Source organism: Saimiri boliviensis, chromosome 11 (assembly GCF_048565385.1).
Source record: "Saimiri boliviensis isolate mSaiBol1 chromosome 11, mSaiBol1.pri, whole genome shotgun sequence".
Classification (NCBI taxonomy): Eukaryota; Metazoa; Chordata; class Mammalia; order Primates; family Cebidae; genus Saimiri; species Saimiri boliviensis.
In genome coordinates this window covers 26,688,743-26,715,714 of record NC_133459.1, presented here as the reverse complement: position 1 = coordinate 26,715,714, position 26,972 = coordinate 26,688,743, and the positions used below count along the sequence as shown (strand labels likewise).

Here is a 26,972-nt window from a genome sequence, read left to right as displayed (position 1 = left end):
TTGACTAATAATAGGCTAGCAATTATAATATTTTTACATAGTTTTTAAAATCTTCTGTTTTGATTTGAATTATTAGCAAGTCCTTTACAACAGTTGATCATTCTTGCTGTTCAATATTAAATACAACTCTTATTATATCTCTGAGCATGATTTATGGAATACCTAACAATTCTATGTGCATATGAATCCTATATATAATTTTTTAAATTATAACTATATTTCCCTTAAATTCTTTGTTTTTTGTTTTTGTTTTTGAGACAGAGTCTTGCTCTGTGTACCACCAAGCCTAGTTAATTTTTGTATTTCACCATTGTTGGCCAGGCTGGTCTCAAACTCCTGACCTCAAGTGATCTGCCCACCTTGGCCTGCCAAAATGCTGGGATTCCAGGCATGAGCCACCACATCTGGCCCACTTTGGGCAAATCACTTGATACCAGGAGTTTGAGACCAGCCTGGCCAACATGGTGAAACCCCCATCTCTGCTAAAAATACAAAAAAATTAGCCAGGCATGGTGGCAGGTACCTGTAATCCCAGCTACTCAGGAGGCTAAGGCATGAGAATCACTTGAACCTGGAGTCAGAGGTTGCAGTGAGCCAAGATGGCACCACTGCACTCCAGCCTGGGCGACAGAGCAAGACTGTCTCAAAAAAAAAAAAAAAAAAAAAAAATCTTTAAAAAAATATATTAAAAAAGAAAAATAATTCTGTAAAGTAAATAGATCTCTGTTAAAACCTTGAAGGATACCTATTTATATTGTATGTTGGTAATATTGTAACAGGCTTCTTTAATAATCTGATTTTGTTTAATATTTGAGGGCAAGAAAAACTTGTGTTTCACAATTTCTTATATCAGTAATTCAGAGAGAGATAATCATTAGCTTAAATTTGACTTTAAGTAATGTATGAGACTTACTACAGAGAGATTTTGGTTGGGGTAATGTGAATGATAGATATGGCATATTTTAATAATTTACCAAGGAAATTATAAGAGAGGTTTGTAAAACTTTTAAAAGCAACTATTTGAAAAGATGTTTTCTTGTGTTTTATCATGTAGCTTTTTTTCCTAACGTGTTCAATTAAGTAGGAGAAAACACTTGATTTCTTTCTTTCAAAAATCAAGGTTTTGCCGGGCGTGGTGGCTCACGCCTGTAATCCCAGCACTTTGGGAGGCTGAGGCGGGTGGATCACGAGGTCAAGAGATCGAGACCATCCTGGTCAACATGGTGAAACCCCGTCTCTACTAAAAATACAAAAAATTAGCTGGGCATGGTGGCGTGTGCCTGTAATCCCAGCTACTCAAGAGGCTGAGGCAGGAGAATTGCCTGAACCCAGGAGGCGGAGGTTGCGGTGAGCTGAGATCCAGCCATTGCACTCCAGCCTGGGTAACAAGAGCGAAACTCCGTCTCCAAAAAAAAAAACAAGGTTTTGATACATTGTGTCATCTTAATGCTGCTCAGTTTCAGATTAGCTAGTTTGTTTTATTTCAAATGCAAATGGAACTTCAGAAAAATTCATTATACTATTATCTTTATTATTTACTATAACAAGGTATATACTGAGTACTTCACATGTTATAGTATTGTCTTATTTAATCCTCAGAACAGCCCTAGGAGGTAAGTACTAGCTTTATCCCTTTTTATAGGGGAGAAACTGAGGCTTAGTTAAATCATGTGCCCAAAGTTCATACAATTAGTAAATGCCTGGGATTATAATTGAACCCAGGTTTGTTTCATTTTAGAAGGGTTCCTAACTTTAGGTCTAGATCCAAAAGATGGTTCCATAGTTGAGTTTGAAATTTAAAAACTTCCTCCTCTTAAAGAAAGGAGAACAGACTAGAATAAATCTAAGAAAGCTATATGATGAGTAATCTTTTAAAGTTAAGAAATACTGATCATATTCTTTCCAGAGCTGTATACAAATGTGGTGGGATGGCAGAATGGGGATTAGAAGTGTAACTGCTAGGAATCTGAAGGAGTATGTGTAAGGAAAAGGGTACTTGTTTATTGTTAGTGGGGTTCATAAAATATGCCTTTAGGTGTCACTGTTCTGATTTCTTTTAAAAGAACTTTAATGTGAGCAGGAGAGGACAATATGCATTAAGGACGTTCATTTCATTTCCCTCAGTAATTTCACTTCTGGAAATTTATCCTATGGAACTAATTAGAGATACCCACAAAAATGTGATGACTAACATATTCATTGAAGCATTATTTATAATATGAAAAAATAGAAAGCAACCTAAAAATTGAATATTAAGATATGAGTTAAATTGTATATGGCTGTTGTGTAGCCATTATAAATCATGTTCTTAAAAAATTTTTAGAGTCTTGAGAAAACAGTATATTATTAATTGAAAAAAGCAGTATGTAACAGCAAAAACATAATGTAATACCAATTTAGTATTTTTGAAAATAATGTGTATAGCCAGGTACACTAGTGCATTCCTGTAGTTCCAGCTACTTGGGAGGCTGAGGTAGGAAGATCACTTGAACCCAGTGTTCTAGACTATAGTACGCTATGCTGATTGGGTATCTGCACTAAGTTCAGCATCAGTATGGTTACCTCCTGGGAGTGGGGGGACCACCAGGTTGCCTAAGGAAGGGTGAACTGAGCCAGATCAGAAAAAGAGCAGGTTAAAACTCCAGTGCTGATCAGTAGTGGGATCATGCCTGTGAATAGCCACTGCACTCAGGCGTGGACAATATAGTGAGACCCTGCCTCTAAAAAGAAAAAAAAAAAAAAGTGCATAAAGAATAACTGGAGGCCGGGCGCGGTGGCTCAAGCCAGTAATCCCAGCACTTTGGGAGGCCGAGGCGGGTGGATCACAAGGTCAGGAGATCGAGACCATCCTGGTCAACATGGTGAAACCCCGTCTCTACTAAAAATACAAAAAATTAGCTGGGCATGGTGGCGTGTGCCTGTAATCCCAGCTACTCAGGAGGCTGAGGCAGGAGAATTGCCTGAACCCAGGAGGCGGAGGTTGCGGTGAGCCGAGATCGTGCCATTGCACTCCAGCCTGGGTTAACAAGAGCGAAACTCCGTCTCAAAAAAAAAAAAAAAAAAAAAGAATAACTGGAAGTAAAAAGTGGTTGTCTTTCCTGTTACAGATGTTTTTTTAAAAAATTTACATATACTTTGTTTATAATCAGGAAAAGTACTTAGACTAAATTACTATTTATAATAGCTTATTCAAATGAGCTACTGAATCAACATGTCCTTTCATGTGCTTTTTCTAGCATAGGTATATACTTCAATTCCTCATCAGACTGATTTCTAAAGATCACTATATGAGTTACTATAAATTGAACTGATGAGATTAGTTTGGTTAGTGACTAATTAATAGTGAAGTACTTGTACTGAGAAACTTGGGCAAAGTTTGTGCTAAGACCCCACTCTGGGGGCAGCAGGAAAGCACTCAGAGACAGACTTACTTTCCCATTGTTAGCCCGACAGTTTCTCTACAGCAGGCTCTTCGTGCTTAAAAGTACTTGAGAAATTTTGTAGTTGTTGACATAGAGCAGTGGACTAGTAGTCAGGTAATTAGGGTTTGGATTTCGTTATAAACAATAGTGCTTTGGAGTCAAACCATTGGGTCATGCTGCCTACTGGCTGGAATTGTGGGAGGGGTGCTTTTAGAGGAAGATAATTTGCATCTCTAAAGAGCCAGGTCTACAGTGATGCTGGAGGCACTGTCTGTATTATCTTTTATTCCTTATAAAATAATTATATATTAAACATCTACTTTGTGTTTCTGGCCAAAGATATTCAAAACTAGGAGTGTTCTAATTTTTGATCTTATTATAGGTCAAAACATTCTCAGTTGATACTATTATTAATAATGTATTATTTTCATATAGTGTGAAAATAAATGTGTTTATAAATCTAACACCTTAGGGTCAAAACCTATTTGGAAAAAGAAATCATGGTAATTACAATAAATTGTAAAGTTATTGTGACGTTGAATGGCAATTAATTTACCAAAAATTGTGATACACAGCCAGCAGGAATCATAGCACTGATATTCACATTTTACATTGTAAATATTTAAAAAACAACATTCTTGAATATTTTTATTGTTGAAAATCAAACATAGCAAGAACCTTAGCTATGGCTAATCTGGACAAGACGTATTTAAATGATCATGAATTATAATGGAGCAGTCGCTCCTAATTCATGCTAGAGATGTCAGTATTCCTGTCTCTTAAAATAAGTTATTTCATGTGATTAATAGATGAGAAAAGAATATTACATTTTCTTTTTTTATGCATCAGAGTTTGGGGCAAGTCAGGGCACAGTGACTCACGCATTTAATCCCAGCACTTTGGGAGGCCAAGGCGGGAGGATTGTTTAAGGCCAGGAGTTTGAAATCAGCCTAGGCAATATGACAAAACCTCATCTCTGCAAAAATACAAAAAGTAGCCAGGTATAGTGTGCCTGTGGTCCCAACTATTTGGGGGTTTAAAGTAGGAGTATCCCTTGATCCCAGGAGGTCGAGCCTGCAGTGAGCTGTGATTATACCACTGCCCTCCAGCCTGGGCAACAGAGCAAGACCCTGTCTCAAAAAAATTAAACAGAGTGTGGGGCAAAGTGATTATCATATCCCACTATCAGCCTTTTTAAGACTTTCATATTTCTCTTTACTATTCTTAAACATGCTTATCAACAAATTGGACAAATCTGAGTTGCACTGAAATATCTCAGTGCCCTGGTGAAGCAGAGGTTCTCATTCTCAAAGTATTATATTTTTAATTACATATATGTGTTGATTGGCTATAAATTAAATCACTCCTGGTTTATCAGAGTAAGAGCAAATAAATGAGATGAGTTAACGTTGAGTTTGAAGACATGGCTACCTTAGTATTGATTTCATACATAGACTATGTTTGGTTGATGAACCTTCTTAGACCTTATTATCAGCTTCAACTATACTAGCCCAGCAACCATAGCTGTTCAGAACACAGTGAACAACCAGTCATTAAAAAGAAAATAAAAATGGGCTGGGCACAGTGGCTGGCACCTGTAATACCAGCACTTTGGGAGGCTGAGGCAGGCGGATCACAGGGTTGGGAGTTCAAGACCAGCCTGGTCAACATGTGAAACCCTGTCTCTACTAAAAATACAAAAATTAGCCAGGCATGGTGGTGGGCGCCTGTAATCCCAGCTACTGGGAAGGCTGAGGCAGGAGAATCACTTGAACCCAGGAGGCACAAGTTGCAGTGAGCTGAGATCATGCCACTATACTCCAGCCTGGACAACAGAGCAATACTCTGTCTCATTAAAAAAAAAAAAAAAAGAACAGCTATGTTGTTTGTCAGTATGAGATAGATTTATATGTTCTGACTTGGAAAGATGAATCTTAAAAGTATTATGTGGAAAAGCACATTATGAATACTATGTATAACACAGTCCCCCCCTGGCTGGCATCCCAACACTTTAGGAAGCCGAGGTGGGAGGTTTGCTTGAGGCCAGGAGTTCAAGACCATCCTGGGCAACAGAGCAAAATCCTATCCTTTAAAAAAAAAAAAAAAAAAAACGATGAAGAAATCATCTAGGCAACTCTTCTGCAAACTGTTAATAGTGGTGATGTTTTTAATTACAAAAATAAGCAGGTATGTCTTTCCTAATCAGAAGAAACAAAAGTAACAAAATAACCAGCTTAAGAAGGCAGAGAGTATTTAATATATTTTAGAAAAATTTGGTCCTTGTTTAATGGGTAAGTGAATTTTAAACTTATATAGAATGTCTCCTACCTTGACAGTTTGGATAAATTATTTATCACTGTACATGAACATCAGGCACTTTTTATAACAAATACTCCAGTTTGGTGTCAATAACTCTTTTTTTGAATCCTGATCAGTTTCCCCCAATCACTGAAATGAATTTATATACATATTGGGATTTGTGGCAACACTTTTGTTTCTTTGGCCTCATCCCCTAATTCTTTAAAAGTGTTATTTGCTTGTGGTATATTACAAGTGGGAGATTCAGTAATTTTCTCTTACAAGCAAATTTATTTTTGTTTTAAGATTTAGATTTTAAACCTACTGGCTGATATTTGAAAGCATAACCATGCTCCTCAGTCCCAGTGTATTGTTTGTAATTGGTCCAATTTATCTGATTCAGGTGCATTGTGGCCAGGTATGAAACCTGAAAGTGGTTTAATTCAGACTCCATCTCCAAGTCAACACAGTGTTCTTACCTGCACTACAGGGTTAACCACAAGCCAGCCAAGCCCAGCACATTATTCTTATCCCATTCAAGGTAAATAGGCATGGTTGTGTGTGTGTTTTTAAATTATTATTATTGTTTCTTGCTTTTAATTTTCCTGTATCTCCAAACAAATTGGATAATACAGGAGCTCTGTCTTCTAAAATAGAAAGGGGTGATACTTGGATTTGTGCATGCTTTTTGTTTTAGGCAAACCACAGCTTAGAAGTGTGGTTTATAAGTAGTTTAGACTTTGAATTCGAACTGCTTAATAGAATTGAAACTTTCCCTTTGCATGTTGGGTCTAGAAAACCCCTTGATTTTGTTCTAGTCTATTTTCAATGGCATTTTGTGCTATAAATGAGCAGAAGACTCATGGGTTAGAATTTTGCTGACCTATGTGAATTGTCATAGCAGTATGTGAGGTGTGTGCTGCTTTTCTGCTGTGTCTTTGTCACACTTACACCCTGTTTACTACTTGATGAGAGCATTTCTCTTCCTCAAGAAGTTCATTCTTACTTCTCTTTCAGGATAAAAAGCATGGTACTAAAGCTTAAACATCTTTACCTTCCAAGTTCTTCCTTTAACAGAGTTAGGATTACAAAAAGACTATTAGGAAAGAAGACAAAAAACTCAAAAGGCACTATGGAATTAATTGCCTATCCTTCTAAATCCAATGCAGGCAATTTGTCATTGCTCCAGACTGGGATTAGTGTCCTTATACCTGGCTTCTCATCTGCCTCCTTTCTCCTCATGTTTCCCAGCTTTTAAATCTTATTTCTTATAAAATGGATAGTAAAGGGATTAGTATGAGGCCTCAAAAACCTATCTGAGGTACTCTTATTGTGTAAACTTTGGTGATAAAAGTTTTGATGTAAATTAATTAGATTTTTATTTTCAGTTTTAACTGTTTTCAGAAATGTTTGAAAACTACTTCTCCTTGGTCCAATGGAAACAGAACTGGTCTCTGTTTTCTAAGACCTTCATCTGAGCTACTTTACCTCCTTTTTACCAAGTCTCTCCTTTTTTTTACTTGTTTCTTCTTCTTCTTCTTTTTCTTCTTCTTCTTCTTCCTTCTTCCTTCTTCCTTCTTCCTTCTTCCTTCTTCCTTCTTCCTTCTCCTTCTCCTTCTCCTTCTTCTTTCTTCTTTCTTCTTTCTTCTTTCTTCTTCTTCTTTTCTTCTTCTTCTTCTTTCTCCCCCTTCTCCTCTCCCCTTTCTTTCTTTCTAAAGTGGGAACAAACCAGGAGGAAGAAACTTGAGAGAATGACTTTGCCTATCTACTCCACCTCTCCCTTTCTTTTTTTTTTTTTTTTTTTTTTTTGACAAGTAAACATTTATTTTTGTACCTTTCCTCTTATGTGTATTTCAAGTCTTTCTCACAAGGCCCCAGGAATCGCCAGATTCAATTATGTCCCTGGGCTTGTCCACTGCTGCAGGAGTCTTAGGGAGCCGTGTACAAATGCTAGAGTTACTCGATTACCAACATTAAACCCTAGGATAAGAGATGCAGCAAAGCAGAACTCCTTCCTCCATGGAATGTGCTGATTTCAGACGAGGCAGCAGCCAATGTAGAACACGCTGGAATTCTTCCTTGGAACTGGACTGTGATGAGAGGTGCCTGCCATGAACATAAGCTACTGTTTTTTTCTTTTCTTTTTTCTTTTGAGACAGAGTGCTCGTTGCCTAGGCTAGAGTGCAATGGTGTGATCTTGGCTCACATCAACCTCTGCCTCCCGGGTTCAAGCGATTCTCTTGCCTCAGCCTCCCGAGTAGCTGGGATTACAGGCATGGGCCACCATGCCCGCTAATTTTTGTATTTTCAGTAGAGACAGGGTTTCGCCATGTTGGTCAGGCTGGTCTTGAACTCCTGACCTTAGGTGATCCGCCCTCCTCAGCAGGAGTAAGTACTGGGATTACAGGCATGAGCCACTGTGCCTGGCCAGCTACTGTCTTTTCTTTGACCCTTCCTTTCCAGTTTTTAAAGATAGAACAGGAAATAATCTTCTCTGAAGATCCTTGATACAAATTCTCCAAAACCAAAAACACATGCTTCCACTTCATTGATAAAAATTTGTTGCAGTTTGGCACCTGGTTCTAGTTCAGCTGGCGGATGAGCTGATTGATGCGTTCACCCCGATAGCCAGGTGTGCCCATCTCCTTGAGGAAGCCCACTCTATTTTTGGTAGCATGACGGGCCACTGAGAGGTGGAAAGGGCGCAAGAACCATGAGATCTCCTGGAAATGCTTCCCCGGGAAGGCAATTTCATGAATGAGGTCTTCCAAGCAAATGACACCAAACTTCCCCAGGTGCCCCTCAATCACAGTGTTGTCTGTCAGAGGGATGGTCTTGTCCTTGACCCTGGCTTGTCCACGTTTCAAAATGAGTTCCCGGACAGACTTCAGATTTGGAAATCCCCAGGTCACATAAGGTTCCACTATACGTAGCATTTTTAGGGTCTGGGGAGTGACTTTTACAAAGACACCACTAAAAATTTTCTTTAGGCGAAGTCTTGCAATGGTTCTCTGCACCAGTAAACTCACACCATCAATCCTTTCGATGCATACAACAAAGGCCAAAGAATGTTTATCTGGCAATTCCAAGGCGTGAGGCTTCACTTCTAGTCGTCTGACACGAACCTTGTCACGTGTCTGCCGCCAGGAATCATGCAGGAATGATTCCAATCGCTTAAACCTGGGCCCTTTTCCTTTCCTCTGCTCCTTCTTTGCCAAAAGTGCCTGCTTTGCCTGAGTGGCTTTGAGGGCTTGATAAGCCTTCCTCTTTTTCAGGAGATTTTCTGGAACCAAAGGGATTTTTCTTTGCTCTTGCTCCGCCATCTTCCCGGTGTAGCAGCTACTGATCTCCCTTTCATTTTTATAGAGTATTTCTCTATGGTTTTTTGTTTTGTTTTGTGACAGTCTCATTCTGTTTGTTGCATAGCTAGAATGCAGTATCGTGATCACAGCTCACTGCAGCCTTGACCTCCTAGGCTAAAGTGATCCTTTCATTCAGCCTCCCCAGTAGCTGGGACTGCAAATGCACACCACCACACCCAGCTAATTTTTTCTATTTTTTTTTAAGAGGTGGGGTATCACTATATTGCCCAGGCTGGTCTTGAATTCCTGGGCCCAAGCGTCCTTCCACCCCAGGTTCCCAGAGTGTTGAGATTATAGGTGTGAGCCACCACACCCGGGCTAGTATTTCTCTATGTTGATGGGCCTTTCGGGTCCAACTACAGGTAAGTTTAGTTGCTAAGTCTCTTCTAATACCTGTTTAGAACTTACACCTAGGTTGTGAAAGAAGACCAATGGTTCTCTTATATTAATAACATGCTACCAAAATGTAAAACCACCATTCCTCTGTAGTTATGTCTAGAATTTGAGGAACGTGACAGCTATGCTTGTTTCTCCCTCATAAAACAAGAGGAATCACCTCTTTGGGGTCTGTTAGGACCATTGTTTTAAGAGTCATGAGGCTGGGCATTGTGGCTTGTGCCTATAACCACAGCACTTAGGGAGGCCGAAGTCGGCAGATCACCTGAGGTTGGGAGTTCGAGACCAGCCTGACCAACATAGAGAAACCCTTTCTCTATTAAAAATACAAAATTACCTGGGTGTGGTGGTGCATACCTGTAATCCCAGCTACTTGGGAGGCTGAGGCAGGAGAATCACTTGAATCTGGAAGGCAGAGGTTGCGGTGAGCTGAGGTCATGCCAGTGCACTCCAGCCTGGGCAACAAGAACAAGACTCGGTCTCAAAAAAAAAAAAAATTAAATTAAATAGGCCAGGTGAGGTGGCTCTCACCTGTAATCCCAGCACTTTGGGAGGTCAAGGCAGGCAGATCACGAAGGCCTGACCAATATGGTGAAACCTGTTCTCTACTAAAAATAAAAAAATTAGCCAGGTGTGGTGGGGGGGCGCCTATAGTCACAGCTGCTCAGGAGGCTGAGACAGGAGAATTGCTTGAACCCCGGAGACAGAGGTTGCAGTGAGCCAAAATGGCACCACTGCACTCCAGTCTGGGTGACAGAGTGAGACGCCATCGCTAAATAAATAGTGAGATTCTGTCTCTAAATAAATAAATAAATAAATAAGTCATGAAAATATCCCTTAAACTTCACTAATCATTATTCTTATTTGATCTCTATTAGAACATTTTTTTCTTTCAGATTGGTTAACCCGGTTTCCTTCATTTTGCTATTAAATGATAATTGCAGGTATTTATGAAGTGCTTACTATGCTCTTGACAGTTTTCTAAGCAGTGAGTAGGTATTGCTCATGTAATCCTCACAACAACCTAATGAGGGAAGTACTGATAACCCCATTTTACAGAGGGGGAACCTGAGGCACAGAAAAGCTAAGTTGCTTATTTATAGTCACAAAATTAACAAATATTTAAGGCAGGATATTAGTTAGGCATTCTGACCCCACAACATGAGTACAATATTTATGCTTTTCAGTATAGAGGTCAGGGTATCAGTATCAACTCTCCCATAATTAAGAACCTATACTAACAAATATCTAAATTCATTTATCCTCCCTTTTTCTGGTTAATCTATTGGCACATTTTATTGTTCATTAGCACAGGGTAGAAATTAAGGCAGAAGTTAACCATTAAGTTATCAATTTTTGCCATTTATTCTGATGAAAAAATTATTAGAAAAACAGTTGGATAAAATGAAATATGAGTATTATTGGAAGACTGAAATTACTTGAGTTCACCACTGTCACTCTCCTCACTTCTGTTTTTCCCTTTCTTTTTAACATGGTTAATGAATGTTACCTGTTGAGGGCTGTTTCTTTACCCAATTTTTTAAGTATTCAAAACAGTAACATTCATTCATTCCACCCCAGGCATTCTCCAATTGACAGCAGCTCATCTTCCCTAGGGGATTAGGGAAATTATCTCAAAAACCTAATCTGCTTCTGGCTTGATTAACTCTAATCAGAACCTTTTCTTTAGTTTGTGCTTCAGTGGTACCATCCATAATGAGAAGAGACTGTCTTTGTATGCCCATAAAAATGTTTTGAATGAGTAGATCTGACTACCGTAGTATCATCCTTTTCCTAGCGTATCTGGTGACTCTGTGGTCCTGTCTTTGTTCATTTTCTTCAGCTGAGATGTTTTAATTGGTTAAATAATATTCAAGTGGCAAAATTAATTTCAGAAATTTGAAATTTAATTTTAATTCAATTTTTATTTCTTTTCTTTGAGATTGAGTCTTGCTCTGTTACCCAGGCTGGAGTGCAGTGGCGCAGTCTTGGCTCACTGCAACTTTTGCCTCCTGGGTTCAAGTGATTCTTGTATCTCAGCCTCCCTAGTAGCTGAGATTACAGGCACCCACTACCATGCCCAGCTAGTTTTTGCATTTTTAGTAGAAATGGGGTTTCACCATGTTGGTCAGGCTGGTCGGAAACTTCTGCCCTCAGGTGATCCGCCTGCTTTGGCCTCCCAAAGTGCTGAGATTATAGGCGTGAGCTCTGTACCCAGCCTAATTCATTCAGTCTTTTAATGAATGTCTTTGTACTCTAGTGTCATTGGTAACAATAATAATCTATCTTTGATCAGGAGATTTTTAAAAAAAATTTTACTACCCCAGAACCTAAAGTCCAATTAAAAAAAAATTTATTAATAGATTTTTTTTTTTGAGACGGAGTCTTGCTGTGTCACCCAGGCTGGAGTACAGTGGAACAAGCTCGGCTCACTGCAAACTCCGCCTCCCGAGTTTAAGTGATTCTTCTGCCTCAGCCTCCTGAGTAGCTGGTATTACAGGCACACGACACCATGCCCAGCTAATTTTTGTATTTTTAGTAGAGATGGGGTTTTGCCATGTTGGCCAGGCTGGTTTCAAACTCCTGACCTCAAGTGATCCACCCGCCTCGGCTTCCCAAAGTGCTGGGATTATAAGCATGAACTACCGCACCTGACCTAGACTTTATTTTTTATTCATAATTTTAGATTTATGGAAAAATTGAGCAGATAGTACAAAAGTTCCTATTTATCCCCCCTCCTGCGGTTTCCCCTGTTACTAACATCTTAACGTTAGTATATTACACTTGTTACAATTAATGAACCAGTATTAGTATGTTATTATTAACTAAGTCCATAATTTATTTGGATTTCCTGTGTTTTTATATGATGTCCTTGTTCTATTCCAGGATCCCATCCAGGATACCACATTATATTTAGTTATCTTGTCCCCTTAGGCTCTAGACTTTGTAGTTTCTCAGACTTTTCCTTGCTTTTAATGACCTTGACAGTTTTGAGGAGTACTGGTCCAAGTATGTTTTAAGATGCCCCATTCTTAGAATTTGTCTGATGTTTTTCTCATGATTACACTGGGGTTATGGATTTTAAGGAGGAAGGTCACAAAGGTAAGGTGCTATACAATCATCATCATTTATGATTGTTGAACTGACCTTGATTACCTACTTGAAGTAGTATTTGTCAGTTTTCTCCATAAAGTTACTTTTTCCTCCCTTTCCATACTGTATTCTTTGGATAGAAGTCACTATGTGCAGCCCACACTTAAGGAATTTTGCTTTTCCTCCTTTACGGTAGAATATCTCTCCCCACCCCCAGTTAAGCCACAAGAATACGGTAGAATATCTACATAATGTATTTGGAATTATTCTGTCCAGATTTGTCTCTTCTCCTCAGTTTGTTAATTTATTCAGTCATTTGTTTATGGACTCATAGCTATTTAATTTATACTTGGGGTTATAATCCAGTATCACGTTATTTATTTTGCTAGTTTGGCCACTGGGAGCTCTTTCAGTTGGCTCCTATGCCTTTTAACATACGTACTCTCATTTTTTTGGTTTTTGGTGGTTTTTCTTCCCCAGCACTTCCTTACTTCCTGGTACTACAAGATGCTCCAGGCTCATCTTTCATATTACGTATTCAAGTCCTATTATCAACCACTTTTTTTAAGGAGACCTGGTTCCTTTTACTGGAAAGAATGGTATTAGAAACCACGATCTGGGCTTCCAGCCTGGACAACATGGCAAAACCCCATCTCTTCAAAAAAATACAAAAATTAGTCAGGTGTGGTATGATGCATGCCTGTAGTCCCAATTACTTGGGAGACTGAGGTGGGAGGATCACCTGAGCCTTAGGAGGTAGAGGCTTCAGTGAGCTGTGATTGTACCACTGAACTCCAGCCTGGGTGACAGAGTGAGACCCTGTCTCAAAAGAAAGATCTAGGCTTGAGGGGTACTAATTGCTACTGGGGTGTCAGGTGACATTTCTTCTAGGCTTTCTCAGCTGACAGAGCAAAGAAATATATGTGTGTATACTAATGTATTTAATACACATATCTATAAATATTTCTCTATGTAGTAATCTGTATCTGTGTTAAGTTAAACATAAGTTCTTACTGATTTCTTGAGCCCTGATCATTCCAAACTCTGTCCCTTGTTGATCTGTAAATCTCCACTCCAACAATAAGAATCTTCTGTTGGAAAATTTTTATTATTTTGATTTTTGCTAAGCTCCTTGTGAGGAGCAGTGCTTGCACATAGTAGGTACTCAATGAATATTTGATAAATAAATGATTACGTGAATGAATGACCCACTTAGTCAATCAGTTTTAAATTAAAATATGTACAGTTTCTACTGGATCAAGAATTGTCAGTAATGTTGACAACTGAGAGTAAGAGAGTACCTAGAGTAAGTTTTAGGAACTCACCTAACTGTTAGCCTCTAGCAAAAAATAATGATTTTAGGCTGGGCATAGTTACTCACGCCTGCAATCCCAGTACTTTGGGAGGCTGAGGTGGGTGGATCACTTGAGGTCAGGAGTTCGATAGCAGCCTGACCAACATGCTAAAAAAAACCCCTTTATATTAAAAATACAAAAATTAGGTGGGTGTGGTGGTAGCCGCCTGTAATCCCAGCTACTCTGGGAGGCTGAGGCACAAGAATTGCCTGGACCTGAGAGACAGAGGTTGCAGTGATTTGAGATTGCGCCGCTGCACTCCAGCCTAGGCGACAGAGTCAGACTTCGTCTCAGAAGAAAAAAGAAAAAGAAAATAATGATTATATATATAAAATAATAACCCTTCACACTTAGTGCACACAAGATTGATGTATATGAATCCCACAAATATTTATTGACCATCACCTGCTGTATGCCAGGTGCTTTGCTAGATGCTGGAGTTCATAAGATAGCAAGATTCTGCCTTTATGGAGCTTACAGACTAGTAGTGGAGGGGAAGAAAATATGCAAGCAAATAAATAACATTTTGATAAGTGCTCTGAAAGAAAAAAAATTGATCGTTATGATTAGGAAAACAGAAAAGGTCTTAGTCTTAATAAACAGGTCAAAGAGACCCTCTTTGAGTAAGTGAGTCATGCTGAGGAGCCATCATGCTGAGAGGGCAAGAAGGGTGGAGAGAACAATCCAGGCAGAGAGAACAATATTGCAAAAGTCCTCAAATGATAACAGGCTTGTCTGGTTTTGAGAACTCGAAGAAGGCCAGTGTGAGCAAAGGAGATGGAGTGACATGATATAAAATTAGAGAGGTAGGTAAAAATGAAATCTTGCACAAACTTTTGTGTGCCATTAATGCATGAATTAAGCTTTTAACTTTGTAGTGCTTTCACTTAGTGCAGCTGTGCCACTTAGCATTCTGTAACCATGGTCTTCTGTTCAAAGCTGTATCTGTATATTGACTATATTAGGCAGACATCTGCTGGGGTCTGGTTCTCAAAAGTGTTGTCTTTCAAGTTTTTGCAGCTCTGTTGTCAAAACAGGAGTGAGAGCTGTCCAAAAACAGTTGGCCATGCCATTAGCATTTGGGGAGCTAGCAGCCTTTAGATATATAATAATGGGAGCTACCACTTGAGTTTTATTTGATTCTCTAAATTTGTAGTTTTTGTTGCATACTTAATTGTTGCTGCTTTTGTTTTTAAACCTGCAACTGAATATTGTTTTTGTACACACACATGCACGCACACACACACACACACACACACACACACACACACACACGCGATCTGTACTTTTAAAAAAAATGCCTGGCTTTTTAGTCATAGCTATATGTGTGGTAGGGCAGACAGTGGTTGTGTACATTTTTAGGTGAGTTTGCCTTGGGTTCTATGGTGGTTACAAGAGCCTAAAAGAATATTTAATTATTGACTAACTTCCCTCACTAGAAATTCCTTGAAGGCCAGGACTTTGTCTTACTATTTTATTCTTCAGCTGCTGGAGTGGTTTCTATGCACATAGTTGACCCTGATATACTTACTGGTTTGCTGAATGAATAAGTGGCACATGTTAGAAATAATTTGGCTTAGTTGAAGAAAAAAAGTGTTAATAAGCCCTATGAACTTTCTGGGTCAGCAGACCAAGATCCCCTGTAATAGAAGCCAACTACTGCTCAGAGAAGTTTGTGATTTCAGTACAGTACTTGTTATAAACTCAGAGTTATCAACTAGCTAATCAAACTTTCCAGCAGGGATATAATAAGAGTATATGGCCAGTGTTTTGTAAGGTCTACCATTTTACCTCCAGTCCAATTCATCAAGTGGTTTGAAAATTGTTAAATTTCTAAAGCCACCCTATCATTCAGAGTACGTTTTCCCTCATGTATATAGAGATCAGATATGACTGAGTTGTACCTCCAACCACTATTAAGTTATGGAGAAGTGGTCGGGTGCAGTGGCTCATGCCTGTAATCCCAGCACTTTGAGAGGCCCAGGCGGGTGGATCACCTGAGGTCAGGAGTTCAAGACCAGCCTGACCAACATGGTGAAACCCGTCACTACTAAAAAAATACAAAAAGCTGGGCTTGGTGGTGCATGCCTGTAATCCCACCTACTTGGGAGACTGAGGCAGGAGAATTATTGAACCCGGGAGGTGGAGGTTGTAGTGAGCTGAGATTGCACCATTGCACTCCAGCCTGTGCAACAAAAGCGATACTCCATTCAAAAAAAAAAAAAAAAAAGAAAGAAAAAGAAAGAATTAAGTTACGGAGGAGGACAGAATTAAAGATCAATAGATGAAAAAGAGAAAATGCCAGGACCAGGGCCAGAAGAAAATTGAATTAAAAACAGACTTGCTGGGGAAGATAAATTTAAAAGATCAAATCAATTCTTTATTTTCTTTCCCATCTTAAATCACATATGTTCAGTCTGTTTTATTGCAGGCCTGCCTAGGATAACATACTGATAACAGAATCTGGAAACTATTCAAATTTTTTTCCCTACAAGAATGATTAAAACGATTTACAAAGTCAGTTACTTTGTGTATTGTCATGTTGTGGTGCTTCCTTTTAGGAAGAAGGGTGGGTTAAGCCACAGTAGAAAAGAAGGTGAATATTGGTTGAAAGAAAATACCATCTGTAAAGTTATAAAACCTATTTCATTTAGTTGTTATGTTTAAGAAAGTAAGCCCTTAAGAGTCTTTTAGTTTCCCCTGGAGCAAAGAGTACTATAGAAAATAAAGTTACTCTGGATAGTTAGGAAATTTGTTTTTGTTTTTAATTTATTTTTTGAGACAGAGTCTCACTCTGTTGCCCAGGCTGGAGTGCAGTGGCTCAGTCTCCGCTCACCACAACCTCCGCCTCCCAAGTTCAAGTGATTATCCTGCCTCAGCCTCCTGCATAGCTGGGATTACAGGCAATGCACCATCACACCTAGTTAATTTTTGTATTTTTAATGGACAGGGGATTTCACCATGTTGGCCAGGCTGGTCTCAAACTCCTGACCTCAGGTGATTCACCCACCTTGTCCTCCCAAAGTGCTGGGATTATAGGCATGAGCCACCATGCCTGGCCATAGTTAGGAAATTTGAACCCTAGCTTAGCTGCCGACTCTGAGGAAGAAGCACTGGATGAAGAATTGGGAGATACAAGTTGTCATCTTGGTTATCTGCTGTGGACAAGTTACTTCAACTCTTCTTTGTCTCATGTTCTTCATCTTAATGCTGGGGTCGCCGCAATAACTGTAACTGACCTGACTCTCTTCTAGACTGTCTTCTAAGTAGAGTACCCTTAGGGAAAGGGATGAAAATTTTGATGATGGGATGAAGGGATGAAGATTTTGATCAGAGCACTTAAGTTTCTGTTGCATTTGTTCTCCTGCCCTGTTCTCAATGGAAGTTTTCTTACTAATTTTCACTCTGGAGGACTTGGTAATGCGGTAGATAGTCAGTTAGTCAGGTCTACCTGATGGCAAACCCATATGGTGTGTGAATCTGCAATAGGAACCATGTCTAAGTGTATTTATGATACGTGAAGATGAGGAGTTTAAGAACAGTACTGATAATACCAGTTACGTTGTTCACCTGAGAAGTCACTGTGTCAATGCTAGTCACTGAGATTTTGATTAAAACCTTAGTGGAATGAATCTATGTTAGAAGGGGTATAAAACAAATTACTTGTCTTTATTTTATTTTTATTATTTTATATGAATGGAAATGAGCATTTCTTTCTTTCTTTCTTTTTTTTTTTTTTTTAGGAGACAGTCTTGCTCCCAGGCTGGAGTGCAGTAGTGCGATCTTGGCTCACTGAAAGCTTCACTTCCCGAGTTCATGTGATTCTCGTGCCTCAGCCTCCTGAGTAACTGGGATTACAGGCCCATGCTCACCATACCCAGCTAATTTTTATATTTTTAGTAGAGATGGGGTTTCACCATGTTGGCAAGGCTGGTCTCAAACTCCTGGCCTCAAACAATCTGCCTGCCTCGGCCTCCCAAAATACTGGGATTACAAGCATGAGCCACCACACCTGGCCCCAAATTACTTGTCTTAAGACAGCCCAAGTAGCATGTAAGGTACATTTTTACCTGACTAGAATAATATTTAATATTTTCTGAGTTTTTCCAGGCTCATTGCTAAAGTCTCTAAATGCCACATCATTGTGTTTATTGATCCACATTAGTAACCCATTATTTGAGTAGAGAACTCAAGAAGCAATCTAAATGCTTTTGGAATTTGGAGGACCAGTTCTTTTTCTCAAGTAATTATGTTGTATTAAGAAAGGCATAACTGGCCAGGCGCGGTGGCTCAAGCTTGTAATCCCAGCATTTTGGGAGGCCGAGGAGGGTGGATCACGAGGTCGAGAGATCGAGACCATCCTGGTCAACATGGTGAAACCCCGTCTCTACTAAAAATACAAAAAATCAGCTGGGCATGGTGGCTTGTGCCTGTAATCCCAGCTACTCAGGAGGCTGAGGCAGGAGAATTGCCTGAACCCAGGAGGCGGAGGTTGCGGTGAGCTGAGATCGCGCCGTTGCACTCCAGCCTGGGTAACAAGAGCGACACTCCGTCTCAAAAAAAAAAAAAAAAAAGAAAGAAAGGCATAACTTGGGGCAAGTGACAGTAAACAATTCACAGTGTAAGATTTACCAGAGCTCTACTGCTTTACAGTATGCCACATTGCAGGTGAGTCATTTTTCAGCGTCTGGAGAAAATGGACTGGAGGAATTGGATTTAGCTCTAATTTCATTGGTTTTATTAGTATGAGCTGTGAATTGTATATATATCCTTTTAGGCCTTTAGAAAGAAGAATTGAAGACTCAAGTTGAAACAGAAAGATGTTTGAAGTGTTTGTTTTTAACCAAGTGTAAATTGAGCTACCCCACACTAAAAAGCAAAACAAGTATTTGTTTCCTTTGCCAATGTTGTTTATCTCCTTGTAAATCTGTTCACTTAAGACACATCTATTTTCAGTTTCTTCTGACTTTTTACATAATATCTTTATATCTTTTAACCCCATCAATCCTCTAGCTTCAAGCACAAATGCCAGCCTGATATCTACTTCTTCTGCAATTGCCAATATTCCAGCAGCAGTAGCCAGCATCTCAAACCAGGTATGGTGCTACTTTTGTTCATTTTGTTTGATAGAGTTCATCTAGCTTGCTCTTTCTTCTTTCCATGGTCAGTTTGCCTGTTTAAGAAACAACCAGGAAGAGTATGGACTGTGGAGACCTTTTTCTGGATACCCTCAGAACTTGGACCCTGGATCGCATCTTAGGCTACCATCTAGTTTCTCTTGTTCCTCTGCTGAGTCTCTCTAGAACAGGCGTCCCCAAACTTTTTACACAGGGGGCCAGTTCACCGTCCCTCAGACCGTTGGAGGGCCACCACATACTGTGCTCCTCTCACTGACCACCAATGAAAGAGGTGCCCCTTCCTGAAGTGTGGCAGGGGGCCGGATAAATGGCCTCAGGGGGCCACATGCGGCACGCGGGCCTTAGTTTAGGGAAGCCTGCTCTAGTTCCCTAAATGGTTATGTCTGTTCCTTTAGTATGTTTGTCTTCATTTACTACTCTGCCCTTACTAGAATGTAAGCTACATGAAGGTAGGGATTTTTTTTTCTATTTTGTTCATTTACATATTGCCAGAGTATACAAAAATGTCTGTCACTTGCGTCAAAGGCACTTGATAAATATTTGTGGAATGAAGAACTCATTCTTTGTGAATTTTCTGTGGTCTATTCTTGATCGCTGTTATATTAACTCTTTATGCTTAGGAGATCACTGGTAACACCTTCAGTGTTCTAGAGTTTTTGATTTTTGTTATTTTATTGTTTTCTCTACAGCAATTATCACCACTGTCTCCTTGGATCTTTTTCTGGCTACAGTTAACATTACTATTCTGGTTCTTTTTTTAGTATTTTACTGTTTTTGCCTTTTTTTTTTTTTTTTTTTTGAGATGTAGTCTCACTCACTCTGTCGCCCAGGCTAGAGTGCAGTGGTGCCATCTCGGCTCACTGAAACCTCTGCCTCTCAGGTTCAAGCGATTCTCCTGCCTCAGTCTCCTAAGTAGCAGGGACTACAGGAATGCACCATCATGCCCAGCTAATTTTTATATTTTTAGTAGAGATGGGGTTTCACATGCAGGCCAGGCTGGTCTCAAACTCCTGACTTCAAGCGATCCTCCCACCTTGGTTCTCGAAGTGCTAGGATTACAGATGTGAGCCACCATGTCCAGCCGTGTTTATTCTTTTAGTCCACAAATATTTACTGAGTTTCTACCTGTGTACCTGTTATTTTTCTAAGGACTGTCTCTTTCCCTTTCATAGCTCTTCTTTTTGATCCTGTCTTTGAACGTGGACGATTTCTATTTAGTTACTCCACATGTTAGTTAGTTCATCCACAGGAATATTTAACCACATAAGGTCCATTTACTCTCGCTGAAATGAAGATTCTAATCCTCCCTCATGACATTTACAGGCTTCCAACTGATTATGACTTTTTTTTCTTTAATGTCTTGCTGTTTCCCTAAATTCACCATATCTAAAATCAGACTTTTATTCCAGCCCCTTTTCTGTCTCTTTGTCTTCCAGAAGTAAAACCACTTTTCCCTATGACCTTTTAATTCTTGTCAGTGACACTACATTTTTCTTAATAAACATGGGCCTAAAATCAGACCAGACATCTTTCATTATTTTTCTCACAACCTTGTCCAATCTGTTCATTTCTCAAATTCTTTGAGAAGAATTTCTTTTCCTTTTTGCTATCATCTCCCATGTTTTGGTATTTTCCCCTTTGATCTTGAATTACCATGGTTAATTGCTCATTTCATTTCCAGTTTTTACCCCTTTGTGCCTGCTCATTCTCTAAAATATTATCTGGTTAATTTTCTATAAATGCCACTTTTTATCAGGTTACTGACCTGCTCAGAGTCTTTTCATGTTTTTATTTGTTGATTTGAACTTGAGAGTTCCCATTTCCTATTCCCCAGCCCACAGGCTATCTACTGTTGCCTAAAGAACTCAAGTCTTAATTGCTTTACTAATCATTCAGGCCTACAAAGGTCCTTCCTTTCAGCCAGACTCAACATCTGTGGCCCCTGAATAAAACCTCTTCAGAGCCTATTCATGTTCTTACTTCCTCTACATATTAATCTCAGAAAGCTTCTTCACCGTCCTACTCTACAGTGATAGTTGTCTGTTATGTATTTCAGTTATTTGACATACACTTTATTACCGATTTGTTGTCTGTATTCTCTCCTGCTAGATTTTTAACTCCTTTGAGTTCTGCTAGTATGACTTACTCTTTTCTTTAATATTTTCTTCTTTTGCCCATGCACAAATACACACATATATTGACTTATATTTGGTTTATGGTAGCGATGCCCAATGACTATTTAGAAATAACTGATCTGAGCCGGGCGCGGTGGCTCAAGCCTGTAATCCCAGCACTTTGGGAGGCTGAGGCGGGTGGATCACGAGGTTGAGAGATCGAGACCATCCTGGTCAACATGGTGAAACCCCGTCTCTACTAAAAATACAAAAAAATTAGCTGGGCCTGGTGGCACGTGCCTGTAATCCCAGCTACTCAGGAGGCTGAGGCAGGAGAATTGCCTGAACCCAGGAGGCGGAGGTTGCGGTGAGCCAAGATCGCGCCATTGCACTCCAGCCTGGGTAACAAGAGCGAAACTCCGTCTCAAAAAAAAAAAAAAGAAAAGAAATAACTGATCTGATCAGTCAGCATCTTCCTACTTGCCACCAATATCAGTGGAATTTTTTTAGGTGTGTATTTGAGCTGTGTGTCATACCCAGTTTTTTTTAACAGCTTTATTAGGGAGTAATTGACAGATGGTAAACTACACAGATTTAAATTGTGCAGTTTGGTAAGTTTTGCCATATATGTGCCTATGAAACCAAAAGTTTTATCCCAGCATTTTTTTTTTTAAGACGGGGTTTCACCATGACCAGGATGGTCTTGATCTCTTGACCTCATTATCAGCCCACCTCAGCCTCCCAAAGTGCTGGGATTATAGGCATGAGCTACTGCGCCCGGCCTATCCCAATATTTTAAGAAAACTTTTTTTTAAGGGACAGAGTCTTGCTCTGTCACCCAGGCTGGAATGCAGTGGTGCAGTCTCGGCTCACTGCAACCTCTGTCTCCCAGATTCAAGCAGTTCTCCTGCCTCATCCACCCTAGTAGCTGGGACTATAGGTGTGCACCAGTATGCCAGGCTAATTTTTGTATTTTTAGTAGAGATTGGGTTCACCATGATGGTCAGGCTAGCCTCAAACTCCTGACCTCATGTGATCTGCCTCCCTCAGCCTCCCAAAGTGCTGGGATTACAGGCGCATGAGCCACCGTGCCCCGTCTTTTTTCTTTCTTTCTTTCTTTTTTTTTGAGACACCTAGGCTGGAGTGCAGTGCATGATCTTGGCTCATTGCAACCTTTGCCCCCCGGGCTCAAGTGATCTTCCCATCTCAGCCCCCCGAGTATTTGAGACCACAGACATGCATCACCATGCCTGGCTTTTTTTTTTTTTTTTTTTGGTATTTTTAGTAGAGAGAAGGTCTCACTATTTTGGCCAGGCTGGTCTCGAACTCCCAAGCTCATGCGATCCTCCCACCTCAACCTCCCAAAGTGCTGGGATCAAAGGTATGAGGCACCATGCCCGGCCAGGAAACTATTTTTAAAGAAAACTTGATTGTTTTAGGTAGATAATCAGGGGTTTTTTGTGTTTGTTTTGTTTCGATACAGGGTCTTACTCTGTCACCCAGGCTAGGGTGCAGTGGTACAGTCTCGGCTTACTGCACCCTCCACTTCCGAGGTTCAAACGATTCTCATGCCTTAGCTTCCCAAGCAGCTAGGACTACAGGCATGTGCCACCACACCCGGCTAATTTTTATATTTTTAGTAGAGACGGGCTTTCACCATATTGACCAGACCAGTCTTGAACTCCTGACCTCAAGTAATCCACCCACCTCGGCCTCCTAAAGTGCTGGGATTACAGGCATGAGCCACTGCACCCAGCCAATAATCAGTTTTTAATTTAAGACACTTTAATGTAGCATATGTGCTTTTCTTGTTTGCTTAAGTTTAATTTTTTTGTTGTCCTTAGATGAGCTATGATCTAGTGCAACAGTTTGTAAACCTCTTAAAGAGTAGAATCGCTGGGTACGGTGGCTCACGCCTGTAATCCCAGTACTTTGGGAGGCCAAGGTGGGTGGATCATGAGATGAGGAGATGGAGACCAGCCTTGCCAACATGGCGAAGCTCCATCTCTAATAAAAATGCAAAAAAAATTAACCAGGCATAGTGGTGCACACCTGTAGTCCCAGCTACTGGGGAGGCTGAGGCAGAAGAATAGCTTGAACCTGAGAGGAAGAGGTTGCATGAGCCGAGATCATGCTACTGCACACAAGCCTGGGTGACAGAGCAAGACTCTATCTCAAAAAAAAAAAATAGAGTAGAATGTTTCCTTCAAATTCTGTGCAAAAATTTGGTACATAAAATTGGGGGAAGAGGCTGTTGGAGTAGAAAAAGGGACATCATGTATGTGTTTCTGAAAATACAGAGGATCCTTTGCTCTCAGTATTCTCCTTATCCAAAGACTGCTCCTGGGATATCTCTTGACTAGGTTTCCACAGAATGCATTTTGAAAATCATTGATTTAGATTGGACGCTGTCAGATAGGTAAATGAGAAGTCGAATTAATGTTTCAGGAAAATAATTATGAATAACAGGAAAAAGAAAGCCTCTTGTGTTGAGATTAATGTATGCTATATGAGTCTTGTTTTCTTATTTCCTTTGGCCTGCAGGATTATCCCACCTATACTATTCTTGGTCAGAATCAGTACCAGGCCTGCTACCCCAGCTCCAACTTTGGAGTCACAGGTCAGACTAACAGCGATGCCGAGGGCACCACATTAGCAGCGGCCACATACCAGTCGGAGAAGCCTAGTGTCATGGTGCCTGCACCTGCAGCACAGAGACTTTCCTCTGGTAAGCACTGCAGCTCTGAAAACTTTGGCTTAAGGTCACTTCATTCAACAGGTACTTATAGGCAATGGTAAGCATAGTTTTGCCCTGGCTTAAGTCATTGTTACCTACTGCTGGCTTTCTCTCTCAGGTGAGGAGTATTTAAATATTGGAAGCAGGCTATGGGTAGGCTGAATGTATACCTGATATTGAGAACAGAACAGAAAAGTATCAAGAACTAAAAGACCATTTCTGATTCTTACTCTGCTCTCCCTGTAGCTTTAACCCACTTGTCACAGGGAGCTTCAGCATGTTGTAATATTTTGTAAAATTTGAAGGACTCCAGTTTTAGTCTGTGCAGGTTTTGAACTGCTGCTAAGGCCTCAGAGCCGTAGTTCTTTCTATATCCTGGATCCCTTTAAGATTCTGAGGAAAGCATGGTCCTTTTCTCTCAGAGAAATACATAAAATTTAACCTACAATTTCAGGTTCACAGCTCTGAAGTTTATTAATGAGTTACAGTGTCCAACTTAAAAACCTTTGACATAAAAGCTTAGACACCTTTAATAAACACACACACACACACACACACACACACACACACACACACTCTTTTTATTTATTTATCTCTATATTTAATGAAAATTTGGTTGTTAGCAGCTGGGCACGGTAGCTCACGCCTATAATCCCAACACTTTGGGAGGCCAAGGCAGGTGGATCATGCAGTCAGGGGACCGAGACCATCCTGGTCAACATGGTGAAACCCCGTCTCTACTAAAAATACAAAAATTGGCTGAGTGTGGTGGTGCGTACATGTAGTGCCAGTTACTCAGGAGGCTGAGGCAGAAGAATCACTTGAACCTAGGAGGTGGAGGCTGCAGTGAGCTGAGAGTGCACCACAGTGCTCCAGCCTGGGCAACAGAGTGAGACTCTGTCTCAAAAAAAATAAATTTGGTTGTTGGTTTTCTCATCATGTAGCTCAAGGAAAGCACTGTTTATCATTGGCACTGATGCATGTTTAGAAACAGTGCGATGTAACAAGTGAACAGTTTTCTATGCGGTTCACCCTACCAGTCTGATAAGTGGACATACAGATGGTTGCTAGTGTTGATTAAAAACTAAGTTTTTAAAGTCATTTTTCTAAATACCTTTGTTTTTCATAACAATTTTAACTTTTAAATAATGGAGAATTTCAAACAGAGAAAAGTTGCAAGGCTAATGTGGTGAATGCTTACATGTCCATCATTCATCTTCAACAATTATCAACTTACAGGCAATTTTGTTTTAGCTATGCATATCTAGTTCCCTCCCCAGATTCCAGGCATTGTTCTCTAAAAGGTGAATAGGTACTTGTTAACTTAACCACAATGGCATTATCCCATCTTTAAAAGTTCAGTACTAATAATGTCTTAATTTTTTAATATCATCAAGTACCAAAATGTATTTGTATTTCTAGCTTTCTCATAAGTGTTATGAGTTTTGTTTCTCTTTTTGTTTAATCAGGATTCAAGCCATTCCACAGTGTATACGTATTTCAAAACAATGTAAAGTATATACAGTTTTTATCTCATTAGTAAATAGAAATAATAAATAAATTGAAAATTTGAGGGTGGGGAAATTAGGATTTAATTAAGGCCCATAAATTATGATTGGTAGTTATGAGTATTTTGATTTCTCTTTTAACCTATAAATCTCCCATCTCTTTTTCTCCCCCTCATAGCTTGTTTGTTTGTTGAAGAAACTAGAGTTTATCCCATACTGTTTCCCAGTCTGAATTTTGACAGTTACATCCTTATAAGGTGGTTTAATGTGTCCTGCTGCTGTCTCTATTTTATTGTAAATTGGTGAATGAACAATTGTTTTCAACTGGAGATTGGCAATGTGTGGGAACATTATTGTTTGTTACACTAGGTAGGGGCGTGCTACTGGCATCTAGTGGGTAGATGCTAAGGATACTACTTAACCAAACATCCTACAATGCATGAGACATCCCTCCACAACAATTAATTGTCTAGTCCAAAATGTCAGTTGTGCCAAGGTCAGAAACTCTGATCTAGAAGTTTGACCATGAAGATTCAGGTTCAGCTTTTTCTTGGCAAAACGTGATATTTTCTTCCATCATGGGGGAAGCACATAAAGTCTGGTTATAATTTCCGATGTTAGCCAGTGCTAATGCTCAGTGCCTAGATGTACATTTCCTAATTTCTTATGTAAGGTTTAGCTTTGCAATCTTTATCCCTGTGTTATGACTCACAAGGACAGAGCGTCTGCAAACCCTCTTCCTGCTCTGATTCTTACAGCCTGTGACCACTGACAACATATGTCTCACCTTTCCTTTCCAGGAGACCCTTCTACAAACTCATCTTTGTCCCAGACTACAACAAGTAAAGATGCTGATGATCAGTCCAGGAAAAACATGACTAGCAAGAACCGGGGCAAAAGGAAAGCTGACGCCACTTCTTCCCAAGACAGTGAATTAGAAGTATGAGAATAAACCCATTTGAGTTGCCTACTTTGTTTTTTCTCACTTCTTAAGTTTATCAAGCATGTTTTTGAAGCTCACAGAGATAATGTGGACTATGTTGCGTGCCCTTTAATTCCTGAAGAGAATAAACTGAATTGGCCGAGTAAAAAGAAAAATGTAAAACAAAACCAAACCGATTATTCTGGGTATGCCAGAGGAGAACAGAAACAATTCATTATATTAAGAAAATAGGGCCAGGCGCGGTGGCTCAAGCCTGTAATCCCAGCCCTTTGGGAGGCTGAGGCGGGTGGATCACGAGGTCAAGAGATCAAGACCATCCTGGACAACATGGTGAAACCCCGTCTCTACTAAAAACACACACAAAAAAAATTAGCTGGGCATGGTGGCGCGTGCTTGTAATCTCAGCTACTCAGGAGGCTGAGGCAGGAGAATTGCCTGAACTCAGGAGGCGGAGGTTGCGGTGAGCCGAGATCGCGCCGTTGCACTCCAGCCTGGGTAACAAGAGTGAAACTCCGTCTCAAAAAAAAAAAAAAAAGAAAATAGAGGGAGTTACAAGTAATGTCACACTATTCTCTATTTAAAATTTTAAAAGGGTTAGGTTCGGTG

The 26,972-nt window shown here is 39.9% G+C and overlaps 1 protein-coding gene and 2 pseudogenes across 8 annotated transcripts in view; 1 reads left to right on the top strand and 2 right to left on the bottom strand.

Moving 5' to 3' along the window:
- LOC120366114 (glyceraldehyde-3-phosphate dehydrogenase pseudogene) overlaps positions 1–26,972 on the bottom strand; it is a 448,321-nt pseudogene that overhangs the window by 205,150 nt on the left and 216,199 nt on the right.
- The window catches only part of EYA3 (EYA transcriptional coactivator and phosphatase 3), a 112,611-nt gene that overhangs the window by 51,290 nt on the left and 34,349 nt on the right, over positions 1–26,972 (top strand). For 6 of the 8 annotated variants that reach the window (XM_039473585.2, XM_074380351.1, XM_074380350.1 and 3 more), the window contains 4 exons: positions 6,124–6,261; positions 18,940–19,022; positions 23,723–23,906; positions 26,224–26,363. In XM_039473585.2, the coding sequence (XP_039329519.1) occupies positions 6,124–6,261; positions 18,940–19,022; positions 23,723–23,906; positions 26,224–26,363 (545 nt within the window). The remainder of the gene's footprint in view (positions 1–6,123; positions 6,262–18,939; positions 19,023–23,722; positions 23,907–26,223; positions 26,364–26,972) is intronic. The other 2 variants (XM_039473586.2, XM_074380356.1) reach the window with 1 other exon arrangement.
- LOC120365958 (large ribosomal subunit protein uL30-like 1 pseudogene) lies at positions 7,502–9,062 on the bottom strand (annotated as a pseudogene).